The sequence below is a fragment of the Musca vetustissima genome, unplaced genomic scaffold (assembly GCF_032173495.1).
Source record: "Musca vetustissima isolate MV318-11 ecotype Yass unplaced genomic scaffold, APGP_CSIRO_Mvet_v1 utg150046, whole genome shotgun sequence".
Lineage (NCBI taxonomy): Eukaryota > Metazoa > Arthropoda > Insecta > Diptera > Muscidae > Musca > Musca vetustissima.
Window position 1 is genome coordinate 1 of NW_026877203.1, and position 16,593 is coordinate 16,593.

General features: G+C 33.0%; 3 protein-coding genes across 3 annotated transcripts; 2 read left to right on the top strand and 1 right to left on the bottom strand.

Annotated features, from left to right (window-relative positions):
- Window positions 1-1,941: 1,941 nt before the first annotated feature.
- On the top strand, window positions 1,942-3,869 carry LOC133321793 (glutaredoxin 3-like). The gene is made up of 4 exons (XM_061530867.1): window positions 1,942-2,026; window positions 2,118-2,277; window positions 2,349-2,599; window positions 3,687-3,869. The coding sequence occupies exons 1-4, from the start codon at window positions 1,977-1,979 to the stop codon at window positions 3,865-3,867; spliced, it is 642 nt and encodes a 213-aa protein (XP_061386851.1). The 5' UTR covers window positions 1,942-1,976; the 3' UTR covers window positions 3,868-3,869.
- Window positions 3,870-4,131: 262 nt separating this feature from the next.
- On the bottom strand, window positions 4,132-5,272 carry LOC133321794 (CAAX prenyl protease 2-like). Its single transcript, XM_061530868.1, has 3 exons — window positions 4,879-5,272; window positions 4,576-4,812; window positions 4,132-4,408 (listed from the first exon to the last, which is right to left on the bottom strand). The coding sequence occupies exons 1-3, from the start codon at window positions 5,270-5,272 to the stop codon at window positions 4,143-4,145; spliced, it is 897 nt and encodes a 298-aa protein (XP_061386852.1). The 3' UTR covers window positions 4,132-4,142.
- A 1,621-nt stretch (window positions 5,273-6,893) lies between these two features.
- Window positions 6,894-9,567, top strand: LOC133321792 (succinate--CoA ligase [GDP-forming] subunit beta, mitochondrial-like). The gene is made up of 4 exons (XM_061530866.1): window positions 6,894-7,013; window positions 7,099-7,240; window positions 7,313-7,412; window positions 8,585-9,567. Exons 1-4 carry the CDS (start codon window positions 6,966-6,968, stop codon window positions 9,552-9,554), a joined length of 1,260 nt encoding a protein of 419 aa, XP_061386850.1. The 5' UTR covers window positions 6,894-6,965; the 3' UTR covers window positions 9,555-9,567.
- The last annotated feature ends 7,026 nt before the right edge of the window (window positions 9,568-16,593 follow it).

The following is a 16,593-nucleotide window of genomic DNA, read 5'->3' on the forward strand; positions in this document are numbered from 1 at the left end:
GGCAATAAACACAACTGATTGCCAAGTCAGAAAAAATAATTTCTTCACTGAGAAAAGAAAAATGGGAAATTCGGTGAATTGGGGAAATTCTGAATAATGGGTCAATTAAAGTAGTGTTGTAAAATGGAAGGAAATGGTTTGCCAACGAAAGAAAAATACAGTTCCGTGGCCTTGTCCGATAAGGCCAGATAATTTCACAGCTGTCAAATGCTTTCAACTATACATCTACTACTCATGAAATTTAAACCTAAGACTTATCTTAACATAGAATCTTCCAAAAAACAAAAAATATAAAAATATCAGCTTGGCAAGTAATACAAAAGAATATGCATAAAAATCTATACAAATTAGCATATTCAAGTAGAGCTTTCTTATAACATTTAAAGGAGCCACTGAATATCTTGAGGACCTGTCAAACGAGGGACATGAATTTCGCTTCTTACACGGTATGTTTAATGGACCTTATACAGTTCTGTATATAACAAACAACATACATTAAGATTCTAAAATTGGGCTATGACCTTAACAATACCGACGAATAGATCTGCAACATTGAAGATATTGACAAGTGGGGTTCCTTATTATGTCTTGATAAGTACAGAACTTTCTATATACTGGTCAGAATCGCCTGTAGAAAATGTAAATACCAAACTGCAGATACTAAAATATTAAACTTGGGATATGACCTTCACAATACCGACGAATACGTCAGCAACATTTAAAATACTGACAAGTGGGCTACCGCTATATGGAGGCTATACCAAGCGTGGGCCAATATTGATCATCATGGTCAGTTCGATCAATGATTGCCACTTGCAGGACTTCAGGAGCCCCTTTTGGGGTTTCCGCTTTACAGACTTTTCCTCCATTCAAGGGGTAAATGAGGCCGTCTTCACACGCGGCGTCGGATTTTTTTCTATTAAGAAATGCATCGCAGTGCCATTGGATTTTCCGAATGAATTTTTAGGTTCCCCTTAATTTTTCCCCTAATGAGGATGAAGTCATCAGCACCAGTGTCCGGCACATTTTGTTAAGGCACCCACCAATGGCTGATTATTCGTAACTGTCTATTTGATTCTCAACTACTCAATGAATGGAAATTCCATAATCCGCAATATATGGACACGACCGATAGCATTCAGCTCTGCCCCCTATAGGCGGCATCATAGGATGTATTATAATGTCGTCTGCATAACAGACCAGTTCCAAACACCCCTCGGTTAAGTTCCTCAATAGTCGGGTTTTAGCATCCTTCAGGTGTGATGATAGAATTTCTTTTTACGGTATCCCTAATCCCTACTTTTCTCCTGATAGGTGGCAGCTTACACATATATGTATTTCTTAGTATATGGTTGACCCAGTTTAACACGGAAGATATCTAAGGATTAAATGAGAGCTTACAATAATACAAGAAAGAGCAGCTTGAGGTGAATAAAAAACATACGCAACAAGTGGTGTTTGACATATTTTCAACACAAAACAAAAATTAGTGAAATTGAATTTATGAATTTTCCAAAATCCACTAGGGAATACCATGAAATGCATAACAAAGTTATTATTTCTGCACGAAATCCACAAAAATAATTATCATTTCAATTAAATTTGAATACATAAATTTATTTTATGTGGTATTCAAAGCAACAAACACACATACATAAACTGTGTATTTTGGGAAAAAAATTAATCATATGGTAGCTATGCCCTACCTTGTAATAATTATAATTATTACATAGTAAATTTTTTCAGTCCTGGACCAGACAAGATAGACATTTCCCCATAATTTTTAATATCAAAATCAACCCAATAATAATGTGCATTGGCAACCCTGTAATATTCTAACCTAAAATGTTTTGACATTTGCATTTGACCCATCCAAAGAAATATCACGAACCATCCACACACTCATTTGCAAAACAATAAATTATATATATAAAAATTAAAAACTCTGCAAATATAAAAAAAATATAAAACTCAATATGCCGGTAACTGTAATTAAATCTGAAGAAGAGTACAAACAACTGATTGGGTATGTTTATTTGGCAATCGGAAATGATGAAATAATCATTAATGACAATTTTATCTTTTGAATGGTTTTGAAAAAAAAAAATACTCCACAGTGCCGACAAGACATCAGTGGTATTATTTTCGGCAGAATGGGCAGAACAATGCAAACAGGTTTTGGATGTACTAGAAGATTTGAGCAAATTATTGGGAGATAAATTACAATTTATAACAATTACCGCCGAAGAATATCCTGAAGTTGCGATGAAACATCAGGTATGTAAATGTGTAATATGGTAAAGAATCTATAAAATGTTAATATGTGTGATTTTTTTGTAATTATGTAGATTGAGGCAGTACCCACTGTAATATTTTTCACCAAAGGTACCGCAGTAGATCGTGTTGATGGCGTAGATATACCATCGCTTAGTGCAAAATGTAAACAATTGGGTGCATCCGCTACAAGTGATCAGCCTCTGGAGGAACGGTTGAAGGCCCTGATTAATAAAGCCCCATTGATGATTTTCATGAAGGGTGATCGTAATGCTCCCCGTTGTGGCTTCTCCAAACAACTGATAGCTATAATCAATGAAACTGGGTATGTCTGGAAAAAGTTAACTGAACTATGTTTTAGATTACTAAATGGTCCATAAGTATATTGATCAAATATACTTTGTTCTTTTGTCATAAATAAGAAGCCAAGCTTAAACCAACTAATTTTCAGTTCCAAAAAAGAAAAATACACTCTATAAAACAGTTCTTGAAAAAAATATGAATGTTGCGGAAAATTAAATTTTCTCACCGCAAGAACGTGTTAAAGCATTAACAAATAATGATTGGCTGAATCGGTACAATCATTTTGCCCTCATGCAAGAAAAACAACAATATGTTTCGTATACATAATCAGTAGTGTCTAATTGACCTTTGGTCTAAATTTAAACAATATTGATTACCATTTTTTCTAATACAACTTCAATTCCACACGACCAAGGAGGTCATTGTAAAGAAATTATTTCCGTGTTCCTTAGGTCGGATCGACCACTGTGGAAATTAGTATTTCTATAAACTGGAACATTGCAAATTCATTCCAATTTTATACCTTCCATGAAAGCTGGATTCAATATTAAATTTGACTTTTCGTTACCCGTACTCAAAAAGTGGTAGCACTTTTGAAATTCATAAAATACATAACTTTCGAAGAATAGAAGATTCTTGCAGGTTCTAAAGCAGAGCATATTCTTGATCGCAATAAAATAATTGGTAAATATATGACCATATTTTGATATGTCCTCCATATGCAGTAGCCATAGTGGCTTTTATTAGGCATTTTTTTTGCAATAAATAGCCCACGTTTTTGGGTTTTCCTTATTTTGAAGATCCAGCAAAATTTTCAATCTAACTACTTGTTATGCGTAAGTAGAATAAAAGTGATTCAGATAAGAAATTTATTATGTATAGGTCCATTATAAGTCAACATATGAATGTTCTGATCTATTTACAATTTTTAATGTTCACATCGAGGTGAAGAGTATAAAAATATTGAGCCTGGCAACTGTTTTCGTATTCTGTGGGAGGCATTACTTACCACCACCACGACATATTCTTCAACAAGAAAAATATATTTTTTTACAAAATTACCCCTAATCGATATTTATTTAATGACACTTTTATTTTACTTCTTTCAGACTTCCCTATGAAACATTCGACATTTTAACCGACGAAGAAGTCCGCCAAGGTCTTAAAACATATTCCGATTGGCCCACCTATCCTCAAGTATATGTCAAAGGTGAACTTGTTGGAGGTCTGGACATCATTAAAGAAATGAAGGCCAACAATGAACTGGAATCCACATTGAAAGGCGAATAAATATGTAAAATAAAACACAAACACACAAGGGTACATTCAGTTAAAAAATAAACAAACATGTGAGACTATTATTTTTTACAAAATAAATGGATTAAGATTAACTAAATATTGTTAGTAATAAAACTAATAATTTAAAATTAGTAAATTATTACTGTAATTTTAAACTTAATATTCTATGTAGTTAGCTGAAGACTTTGTTTGCTTCACCATTGTCCTTGCATTTGCAAATATAAAACAGTCTTTATGGCTAATTAATTGTGTGCTACCGAGGACAGCTAGTAAGGCCAGAAGATATTGTTGGCATACAGAGTTGGTTGTGTTGCAATGGGTAAGACAAATATCCACGCAATGAAACCAACAAAATAGCATACGATTAAAATAATACGTTTCCATAGGTGTTGTTGCCAGAGTTCTTGTATATCTGGCAATCCCATATGATTACAGAAGGCATGTACCAAAAAGGGGGCCACAAAATGTCCTGTACGCAGGAAAAGATAGGCAGAGTAGAAACCAAAGAGGGTGGTATAGGTTAGTTGGGATACTGAAAAGAAAGAAAAAACAAAACAAATTTCAGTTTCTATTTCACAGATAGAAAATCCGTTGGTTTCGTATTACAAATCTCTAATTTACCCCAAAAGGTCACGATCTTATGGCAATTAAAATATTGTATATCATAGGTTAAGGTTATAGTTTGCCCCTACAACTTACTTGAGATAATTAAAGCTGTTGTAAATTCCATGCCCATACTTAATCTCTCGACTATGTGATGAACATGAGCAACACCAAAAAATAATGGTGTAATGAACACAGCTGTGACGGGCGAAAAACTTTGTAAGATTAGTGGCATCATGCAGGCACGAAATACAAATTCTTCACTTAATGGAGCCATTATGTGATTACGTATCCACAGGATATTTTTAAAGGAACTTTTCCAGAAATTGATATCTAAAAAAAGAAGAACAAATTTTAAATACTCATTCCATTATGTACCACATCCTCCCTCACACTTACCCATAAACACTTTCATTGTATCGTTTTGCAATTCCACACACAATGGCCCCAAAAACAACAACATTGTCAACAGATAAGGTATAACAATGGCCATGAGTAGACCATGCCACCTCAAACCCAACAACTCATAAAATGGTATCTTCTCTAATAGTTCCTTGGACGAAAATTTATATACAAATATGGGAGTGATTAGCATCACCACCGTAACACTGAGGAAACGCCGCTTGACCGTTGCTGGATGATCACGATTATGTTTATTGTTCCATATATATAAACTGGACACATATAGCACGGACATGGCCAGACAGCAGCTGACCGTTATTAGTGGAGAAATTCGAGGTACATCGTCAAATATGTAGTTGGGTTCCATTTTAGTTTCGTTTGTTTCATTCATGGTGGGTGCAAGTGTGCGATTATGACCTATCTAAATTTGTTTGTTATTGTCTAATTAATTAAAACACATACTAAAATAAACATAATTTTCTATGCGTCGAGATTCTGTCGACTGTCAACTAGAAGATTTATCGACTAATATGAAACATCGGTGGAAGAAAATCGATAAATGTTTACAGGGGCGGGGACTCTAGTAAAACAACGGCGGCAGATGTAGTTACTCCTTAAGTAGTGTATACACTATCGAGCACAAATTATACGCAGCTGTTAAATATTCGTTTTCCAGAGAAAATCTAAAGTATTTCAAAGTGTCTGTTAATTTTTGTGTACGGGAACACACATATTTTTAAAGTGTGGCCAGACTGATATATTCTAATAAAGGGTTTGTTGTGTCGATACAATTTCTTTACTGGATGTTGTTCGGTTACTTTTAGCAATTTTCTCTCTTGAGAAACAAAAATAGGAAATAGGAAAGGTATAGGAAATCGAAGACGCGATGCGGGAAGTTAATCAGGGAGTTTCCCCAAGGAAATTTCGGATCTGATCAAAATCCACCTGGCGGCATAGAGGTCATAGTGTTTGCGAATGATTATGTGATCATGGGAATGATATGTGATTATTGATGATATATACTTGTGGCCAAAACTAAAGCAACTGAAATTGTAATTTGAATAAATGACCTGCTACTTTTTTTGAAAATAAAGTTATAGTGAAAGTTTTTTTCAAAAATAAATAGGTAGTTTATTCATTAAAAAAAAGTATATAAATGCAAAATTTGATTTGAAATAAAAAATATTCTATATTGACCCAGTTTCTGCTTGGCCAAAACTAAAGCAACTTTTCGATTTTTTCTTGGAAAGTTTGGAAAGAGGTCTATGAAACATTTACTGTAAATGGTACAAAAAAGTCCCTATATATATATATCTTTCGATTGAATTAAGTCTAGAACGATATGTGCTAAGTTTCGTGAAAATCTGTTCAGATTTAGTTATAGTTCCCATATATATTTTTTCCGATTTTATGTAAATAGTGCACTTAAGTTAGTCCAATTGACACACACAATGTACTGAAGTTAATATAAAGTTAATCTCTGGTAAGTTTCGTTGAATTGGTTCAGATTTAGATGTAACTACCATATATATTTTCGTCCGATTTTAGGTAAATAGTGCACCAAATAAAGTACTTACTCCAACTTTACTAATTTCCTTACTGATTAACTTTTGCTCTGTTAGATTAAACTTCCTCTAATAATTGAACTTTCGATATTTTCCCAATTTTTGTGTACGGGAAACAACCACACGATTGTAGCTCCGTGGCTGAAATTTTTTCTATCAGCACTGACATCTCAATCGGATCTCTTTGAATTTTTTGATGGTAAATGTATTTTCTACAAGTTTTTTATTCAAATTGACCGTTTGAAGCTATTCGCCTACAATTGTCCGTTATTATCGAACCTAAAATATATTAATCGATTACACCAATAAAAATCGAGTAAACATATGTATGCATAATCTGTTGAGACCGGCTGATGATAACAAGTTGAGCCGACTTTTTTTTTCTTTTCCATTAAAAGAGTTCAAAGTTCTTTTTGCATAGAGTTATTGTTAATAAAACAGATTATCAATAACTTGCAAAAAACAAAATACGGAGTATCTGATTGACAACATTTGTAGTACAACAATAACAAAATAAACATGATTAACATTGCTGCCCATACCCTGCGTAATACACTCAACAAAAAGGTTAGTTATTATTTTTATTATTATATGTTTTACTATTAACATATGGAATATAAAAATATTCATGTTTATTAACAAAATTATGTAGATCACAGCCCTGCAACAGGTTCGTCATTTGAATTTATTGGAGTTCCAAAGTAAAGACTTGCTACAGAAATACAATGTGGCCATACAACAATTTAAGGTGTTGGATAACTCAGGCAAAGATGCTGATGTCTTGAAGCAATTTGGTATGTGATGTGAATTTATAATAGATACGTGAATTTAAAAAAAATTTATTACATTTTAAATATTTTTCTTAGAATGCCCTGAATATGTTGTTAAGGCCCAAATTTTGGCTGGTGGTCGTGGCAAGGGTACTTTCGATAATGGTTTCAAAGGCGGTGTACACATAACCACAAAGTAAGTATATTGCATGTGTAATGTTGTTAATCAAATTGTTTTCTGATAATAGGTGTATACAAAAATCTGTGGTAGGATGTATCTAGTGATTTCGGATCTGAACTCTTTGTTCAGGGATAAATTGAATGTGTTAGAAGTTCGGGATACTATTAAATTTTCCCACACCGAATAAGGAAAGCAATGATCTGTTGTTTCACATCCTTAAGGGATCTATTCTTGTAGGAAAAATTAAAAACACTAATGCAGGTATCTTCTTTGTAACAAATAGGAAAATAACCCCTGCTGAACATATTTTAATGTAATCTGAATGAAAATTTTCCGATAGCCATTGGCAAGTAAACATTCTGATAAAGTTGCTGCCATAATGGATGTGTTAATCGTCATTGTATTGCTGAATCAGAGTAAAATATATTTTAATTTTGGTTTGTTATCTATGTCTACTGAACTTTAGACATCTTCCGCTGAAAGAACAAAAACAACAAAGATAATATTTCGGTGAATTTTCTTTTGTTTAAAGAATGTTTCTGTATTTGTTTTGTTAAAGTAATCCGGAAAACTTTCAATATTTTTCGATTCTCAAGAACGCCTCAATAAACTTTTATTTAATCCCGTTATATTTTGATTCTTCAGAAGGTATCCATAAACTACTGTGGCTCGATGGCTGGTCTTTGCAGGGCCGTTAAATCAATAATTGTATGTGGCTTACCTATCCGTCTACTATTGGTTGTAATTTCTATAGTCATGGAGTATTTAGCGGTTTGGATTTAAATAATCAGAGAACGAAGCAATCGTTCAGCATTACCCAAATATTGGTCGGAATTATATCGAAATTAACCCTCATATTCAGAGCCTGCCTCATATCCCTTGTTCATTTTTGCCAAAGGATATCTTCATATTTCTTTCATGCGGGATATGATCCGACTTCTATTTTATTGGCATGTTGTTTTACTTCACGCAAATTGGAAGATTTCCGCTTAAGTTTTTATGGCGATTAGACATCGTTTTTAAAATATGGTACGGAATTGTAAACCTTTCATAAAATTAGTTCGTTCCATATATGTATTTATTTTTTCAGTTAAAGAAATTAATTTATTAACTAAAATTTTTTTTTAAAATTTTATTAAAAACTAATTCAAAATATTTATGTATTTATTTCTTCTTCTTCCTTTCAGAAAAGATGAAGTTCTCGATTTGACAAAGAAAATGATTGGTAATCGTTTAATTACCAAACAAACGCCCAAATCTGGTATTACGGTCAAGAAGGTCATGGTTGCACGCAGTGTTAATATTGTACGTGAAACATATCTTTGCATTTTATTGGATCGTGAACACAATGGTCCCGTGCTCATTGCTTCCCCAGCTGGTGGTGTTGATATTGAAGCTGTCGCCGAAGAAACTCCCGAGAAAATTCTTACAATTCCTTTGGACATTGATAAGCCCATCGCTCAGGAAACTTTAGAAAAAGTTGCAAAATTCTTAGAATTCAAAGGAAAATGCATTGAAACATGTGCTCAGGAAATACAAAAACTCTATACACTATTTAAGGCTGTTGATGCAGTACAAATTGAAATTAATCCCCTAGCTGAGACTGATAACGGTGAGGTTATCTCCGTAGATGCCAAGCTTAATTTTGACGATAATGCCCAGTATAGACAAAAGGAAATTTTTGCCATGGACATAAGTGAGGAGGAATCTGATCCTCGCGAAATTGAGGCAGCCAAACACAATCTCAACTATGTTGCCATGGATGGTAACATTGGTTGTTTGGTAAATGGTGCTGGTCTAGCTATGGCCACCATGGATATCATCAAATTGAATGGTGGTGACCCAGCTAATTTCCTTGATGTTGGCGGCGGTGTCAAGGAAGATCAAGTCTTGAAAGCCTTCGAAATCTTAACCTCAGATCCTAAAGTTAAAGGCATTTTGGTGAATGTTTTCGGTGGTATTGTCAATTGTGCAACAATTGCCAATGGTGTTGTGGCTGCTTCCAAGAAATTGAATTTGAATGTTCCCTTGGTTGTACGTCTGGAAGGTACCAATGTTGATGAAGCTCGCAAAATTTTGAAAAATTCTGGTTTGGCTATACAAACTGCCACAGATTTGGATGATGCTGCCCAAAAAGCTGTTGCTGCTCTTAAGTAAATTCTTCGTAGAAGAAATACACACATATGATTAAGTTGTCAATCCGCTTATAAAGTGTTCGAAAAAATATAAAAATTATAGTTTGAACCAGACGTGCATTTCCTTATGTTAATTTTTTTCTTGTAGAAAATTTTAAGATCACCAATATGTTCCAAACGAAAGAAATGTCTTAGAGATTTCATATTAGAAATAAAAGAAAAATTGTTTTTTACAACCATATTTACATTTATTTTGAAAATAAATTGAAATGTTATTTTAAGATCATTTGTTGTTGTTATTGAATTATGACTGAAAGGAGTGAAGTCATATTTTTATGTGAATTGGGCTTGTGGTTGATTTTAAAGAGAATTGGTTATGATATTTTTGTATAGATTTTGGTATTACGAGTGTAACTTTGACAAACTATACGAAGCTAAGGTAAGTTCTTTAATATTAACATGCTTTAGGATATATACGAAACTTTTGATGTATAATGTGTGTTCCACAGGATATCTGGATGGCACAAAAAGCTTTTGAATTTAAAGCTTTTCACTATTAATACCGGTGAAAGCACCATTGGCGAAATTTGTTTATAATACTCGACAAATGTGCAATTTAGTACAAATGGTAACTTTCGAACATGCTCTTATACCATATATAGGCGTTATCCTTGTAGTTTTATTTATAGTTTATTACTAGACTGACATCTAGTGTATATTTCATCTGATTTTGTAGAGATTTGCGTGCCTAATATATTGAAACAGACATGTTTATAGGAAAAACGTCCAATAGGAACAGATAATTTTACATAAGGAATTTTTAACACACTTTAAGACTCTGTGTTTTGTTATGTTCATTGAAAGTAGCTTTTAAGTTTGTATTTTTAAATCAAAGGTTTTATTATTAACAAGAATGTGATATAATACAGAAATTATCTGTTTTTGAAATAACATATAATCTAATTGAATATACGAAATCATATGAAAGTATTTGGTCACACAAATTTATGAACAATTTTCCATTTTACGTTATTAAATGTAGATTTCTCATTTTGAATCGAGTGTATTTCATTGTAAGGAACACTTGACCCTGTTATGTTTATACCCTCTATCATAGTATGAAGGCTATATTAAGTTTGTTTTCCCCTTTGTAACTCATCGAAATAATTATTTCCGACACTATAAAGTATATATTCTTGATAAGCGTAAATTTCGAATTCGAATGTAATTTGTTATTTTGTAGTCGTACTTGGTAACAAATCTCCTTTCCAAAAATTGTTTATATTCGGTCCCTTTTGGGGGTAGTCTCAATATAAACCAGTAAAGAAAGTAGTACAGTCGGACAGGGTCGACTATATGATACCATTTATGGCATTTTTGAAGGACTTTTGACATGAAATTGAACTAAATTAAATATGAGATCAGTATTTATATGTAAATCAACTTAAATCAATCCATACATATGGGAAATTACAAAATTATTTTAAAATTCCATTGAAATTTTAAAATACATGTACATAGGTTAAGAAAAATATGCTGATTCGAAATCTGTTCGCGTTCACAAATTCGGATGCTGCGCACAAAAGTTATAGCAATTTTAAATCTTGTATTTCAAATATAAATTAAATGAATTTCTATTTGTTGTAATTCGCGACTTTCTTCACAAATCGATAAACACATTTGCTTTCTTTGCATACTTGCCAAATCACATTAAAATACGGTATAATAGTCGCGAAAACAAATAGAAGCATGAAGACATCTGAAAATAAAATAAATTATTTTTTTTTTTAATAAAGACAAAACGTTTATTTGAATTCTCGATTTTTTGTTGCAATTAAGGGAATTGTGTTTTGCCTTAATCTTCTAAAATATACGACGCTTTCTTCTGCAAATTCTTTAGATGATTACAGATTCGCGAATATGATAATACAAGCATATAAGGTACCTATATCCGCCGTTTTATTCGTCGGAATTGAACATGGCTGGGCTCATTAGATCCGGCACGTAAAAAAACTAAAATCACGCGGGGTTTCACGCCATTTGAGTGGACTTTCTTAAATTTAGATTTAAAAAATTATGTTTTTTATAAAAATGTTCGCACCAAATTTTCGTCTTTGGAATGCAATTGCAAAGAAGCTAAGGTGATCACATTCATGGGATATACACCAAACGAAGCAAAATCACGAGTTCCACAATCATATAATCAGTCCATTATCTTGATGCTCGTCCTGATTATAACAAAAATTCAAAAAACACCGAAAATCCGGCTTCAAAATGTCAGCATCCGTTTTGGGTGGATGCAGAGATTATATCGAAAAATCATATATTAAAACCATTTTGTCCATGGGGTATTCTGCAAATCAGGAACAAGCACAACAAAAAACTCATTGGCTTAAACACATTTTCACGCACTTTTTTACATTACCACCATCACATCTTCAACCCAACTTATTATTTTTTACCAATATTTTAAGATTTTTTTAATATCTTTGACAAGAACATTTCATTTTATAGAAATGAATTTAAATAATATGCAATGTGTTCATATTTCGCGAGTTATAAGCTTGCAAACTTGAGTTTCAAGGAATTCAAAAGATTTTTGTAATTTCCCATATGTCTTCGGCAACCTATACAAAATTCCATTTCATTAGGGTGGGTCGTTTTTGTACAATGGTACAAAATTATATAAATCGATTTAAGGGGCCCCCCCATTCTCGGGGTCAAAATTTTTGTTGATATAATTCGAATCTACACTGATTAAAGAATGTCTCTACAAAATTTCAAGTGAAAATCTCAAGAACTCTTGAAGATATAGCCGATTTATTGTGTCAGCATAAAGTGACGGCTGAAGGGCTTCTCAAACTTTAAACGCGTTTTTCTCTTAACATTTTTTTGCGAATGGCGGGCACGATAACTCAAAAACTAATAATCCAAACAGTTCCAAATTTTGCAACGTTTCTCTGGGAGTGTATAGCTCTCGTATGAACTAGGATAAAGCCAATCGGTGAAGATCTTCCTTATTTTTTAACTTGGTTTTTGGTAAAAAATCGGCGATTTCCCAAAAATATTTTGTCAAAGTTCCACCATTTTGTTAATTTTAGAGCGAAGTCAATAATCCTAGTTCATACGAGAGCCAGACATGTACTCTTTCTAACACCGTTGGAATTTTCGGATTCCGATGTTCCAGTGAGGAGTTATCATGCCCGCCATCAAAAATAAGGACTTTTCTTTAATTACAAAAATCGGTTCAGATTTAGATATAGCTCTCAAATATATTTTCGTCCTTTTAAATTTAAATGGTGCACCAAAGTGCCATATATCTTTCAATTTTCACGAAATTTGGCACAGCGCACTATAGGTAATTTGGACAGTTTTTAGGCAAAAAGTAATTTTTTCAATTTCAGAAAATAATATATTTTTTGGTGGCAATAAAAAGAAAACATCTCAAAATTTATGATTCTGTAAGATTTTTTGCCTAAAAGTGTCTTTAAAGCGGTGGAAATCGTTGCCAAACTCTACACTTTGAAAATAAAATTAAAGAAATAAAAAAAAATTTAAAAATTAATGCTTATTTTAAAACGTTTGAAACCGCTTAATACAAATCATAAACATAAAATATAAACATGGAGAGTATTGGCGGTGGTGTGTGCTGTTTATTTAATATATAATATTTGTTGATACGTTTGTGTAGCGATTCAAATTTTACATAGTTGACTATAATAAAATAAATGTGTTCATTTTTTACGCATAAGTCATTTTAGATAGACTTTTACTAAAATGTTTAAATTTGTCTGATCTTTTGACAACTGTAATATATAATTGAAAGCCTCCTAAATCGATTCCAATACGTCTCAAATTGCGATTTTTTTGCGTTTTTCAAGATATATCCGTTTTTTGTAGAGATCTTCAGAATAAAGAACAATAAAATTTTCGATATTTGGTTTGATGAAAGAAATAAAAGCAAATAAACATATTGTTATTTACAACGTCCCCGCACGTAAAGTTGGCAATAACAGCAATATGGACGAAAAATGCGTCAACTTAAAAAAGGAAATTAGGTAATTTTGCATGCATTTGTCAAAATGGACCAAATGTCATAGGAAGATAGAACTTTTCCGCGAAAAAAAACGAATGCACTCGAATTTTGATTACAAAATAAATAACAAGACTCGTAAACCGCAAATAGGTTGTTGAAGTAAAGATTATGAGAAAAAATCTTAAAAGTGCAAAAGAGGAAATGGCGGGCTTGGGTTTCCCTTGGAATATAAACCACCAAAAATTGATTTTTTCAGCATTGATTAAAAATAGAAAAGTACATACGAAAAAATGTTGTTCAGTATAACCAGGGTTTACTATAATCGTGTTCGACTGTAGTACACATGGTTTTATCTCACTTTTACATATTAATAACATCAAAGAGTAAAAATGGGTACTGAATTAATTGTTATTAATGCATTCTGCAAAAACATACAACATTGTAATAATTATTCCTTTAAAAATCTGATCGCGGGGTCGAAATATTTTTAACACACTACCCTAATAGTTTTCAACCGTTTGTTGTGTTTAAGAAAACTAATGAAAATATCTGAAAAAGAATTAGCTTTGTTCGTTATATGTGTAGTTTCTTATAACCGTTGTTCGTTATATCCGGTTTCTACTGTGGAAATCTGCGTTTTCTCTTTCTTGTGCATATAAATCATTTAAAAAGTCAAAAAATCGTTTAACACCGCTGTTATTAATTTTTTCCTCAAAAGAGGGCAAATTACCTATAGTGCAGCGTACTGAATTAGGTCTAGAATGATGTGTTTTAAGTTTCCTGAAAATCGGTTCAGATTTAGATATGAATTAGGTCTAGAATGATGTGTGTTAAGTTTCCTGAAATGTTCAGACTTTGATATAGCTCTATATCTGACCAAATGAAAAATGTTTTGATTGCCCAATTTAACCAGGGCGACTAAAATATATACATGAAATTGGATGAAATAAAATATGTGATATTTATCTAAATATATCCTAGATCTATCCATAAATATTAAGCGATTTCAAACAAACTTGTCACAGGTTAGAAAATATATTATACAAATATTAGCGATTTCAAACAAATTTCATTTCAGAACGTTTTGTTCCTATCAGCCTATTGGATCCTTGGTGCGTCAATTACTTATAATCAATCTATAATAAAAGGGAGCTATATCTAAATCTGGACCGATTTTCAGTACGTTATGCCAAATTTCGTGCAAATCGAAAGATATATAGAGACTTTGGTGAACCATTTACATGAAATCGGACGAAACTATATATGGGAGCTATATAGAAATCTGGACCGGTTTTCTCGAAACTTGGCAGACATCATTCTAGACTCAATTCAGTACGTTATGCCAAATTTCGTGCAAATTGAAGGATATATAGCGACTTTGATGTACCATTTACATGAAATCGGACGAAACTATATATGGGAGCTATATAGAAATCTGGACCGGTTTTCTCGAAACTTGGCAGACATTCATTCTAGACTCAATTCAGTACGTTATGCCAAATTTCGTTCAAATAGAAAGATATTTAGCGACTTTATTGCACCATTGACATTAACTTGGACGAAACTATAAATGGGAGCTATATCTAAATCTGGACCGATTTTCACGAAAAAAGCCAGACATCACTCTAGGCTCAATTCAGTACGTTATGCCAAATTTCGTGCAAATCGAAAAATATATAGCGACTTTGGTGCATCATTTACATGAAATCGGACGAAACTATATATGGGAGCTATATCTAAATCTGAACTGATTTTCAAGAAATTTTACACACATCATTCTAGACCCAATTTAGTACGCTGTGCCGAATTCCGCCAAATGGAAGGATATATAGAGCTATATCGAAATCTGGACCGATTTTCTCGAAACTTGGCAGACATCATTCTAGACTCAATTCAGTACGTTATGCCAAATTTCGTGCAAATCGAAGGATATATAGCGACTTTGATGTACCATTTACATGAAATCGGACGAAACTATATATGGGAGCTATATCTAAATCTGAACTGATTTTCAAGAAATTTTACACACATCATTCTAGACCCAATTTAGTACGCTGTGCCGAATTCCGCCAAATGGAAGGATATATAGGGAATTTGGTATACCATTTACATTAAATCGGGCGAACATATATATGGGAGCTATATCTAAATCTGAACCGATTTTCAGGAGACTTAACACACATCATTCTAGACTTCATTCAGTGCACTATGCCAAATTTCGTGCAAATCGAAAGATATGTAGGGACTTTAGTGCACCATTTACCTTAAATCGGACGAAAATATATATGGGAGCTATATCTAAATCTGAACCGATTTTCGAGAAACTTAACACACATCATTCTAGACCTAATTCAGTACGCTGTGCAAAATTTCGTTCAAATCGAAAGATATATAGGGACTTCGGTGCACCATTTACATTAAATCGGACGAAACTATATGTGGGAGCTATATCTAAATCTGAACCGATTTTCTTGAAACTCAGCACACATCATTATAGGCCTAATTCATTACGCTGTACCGAATTTCGTGCAAATCGAATCATATATAGGGACTTTGGTGCACCATTTACATGAAATCGGACGAAACTATATATGGGAGCTATATCTTAATCTGGACCGATTTTCACGAAACTTTGCAGACGTCATTCAAGGCTTAATTCCGTACGTTATGCCAAATTTCGTGCAAATCGAAAGATATATAGGGACTTTGGGGCACCATTTACATGAAATCGGACGAAATTATATATGGGAGCTATATCTAAATCTGGACCGATTTTTTCGAAACTTGGCAGACATCACTCTAGGCTTAATTCAGTACGTTATGTCAAATTTCGTGCAAATCGAAGGATATATAGGGACTTTGGGGCACCATTTACATGAAATCGGACGAAACTATATATGGGAGCTATATCTAAATCTGGACCGATTTTCACGAAACTTGGCAGACATCATTCTAGACCTAAATGATTAGGATGTACCAAATTTCGTGCAAATCGAAAGATATATAGGGACCGTTCACATTAAAT

What these genes read in the sequence shown, in the direction of transcription:
- LOC133321794 (XM_061530868.1), bottom strand. Translation starts at nt 5,272, where the DNA reads ATGAATGAAACAAACGAAACTAAAATGGAACCCAACTACATATTTGAC. An exon ending in TACAATGAAAGTGTTTATGG is followed by an intron (nt 4,813 to 4,878) that starts GTAAGTGTGAGG and finishes TTCTTTTTTTAG; the next exon opens with ATATCAATTTCTGGAAAAGT. An exon ending in AACAGCTTTAATTATCTCAA is followed by an intron (nt 4,409 to 4,575) that starts GTAAGTTGTAGG and finishes CTTTCTTTTCAG; the next exon opens with TATCCCAACTAACCTATACC.
- LOC133321792 (XM_061530866.1), top strand. Translation starts at nt 6,966, where the DNA reads ATGATTAACATTGCTGCCCATACCCTGCGTAATACACTCAACAAAAAG. An exon ending in GTAATACACTCAACAAAAAG is followed by an intron (nt 7,014 to 7,098) that starts GTTAGTTATTAT and finishes AAAATTATGTAG; the next exon opens with ATCACAGCCCTGCAACAGGT. An exon ending in TGATGTCTTGAAGCAATTTG is followed by an intron (nt 7,241 to 7,312) that starts GTATGTGATGTG and finishes TATTTTTCTTAG; the next exon opens with AATGCCCTGAATATGTTGTT.
- LOC133321793 (XM_061530867.1), top strand. Translation starts at nt 1,977, where the DNA reads ATGCCGGTAACTGTAATTAAATCTGAAGAAGAGTACAAACAACTGATT. An exon ending in GAGTACAAACAACTGATTGG is followed by an intron (nt 2,027 to 2,117) that starts GTATGTTTATTT and finishes AATACTCCACAG; the next exon opens with TGCCGACAAGACATCAGTGG. An exon ending in AAGTTGCGATGAAACATCAG is followed by an intron (nt 2,278 to 2,348) that starts GTATGTAAATGT and finishes GTAATTATGTAG; the next exon opens with ATTGAGGCAGTACCCACTGT.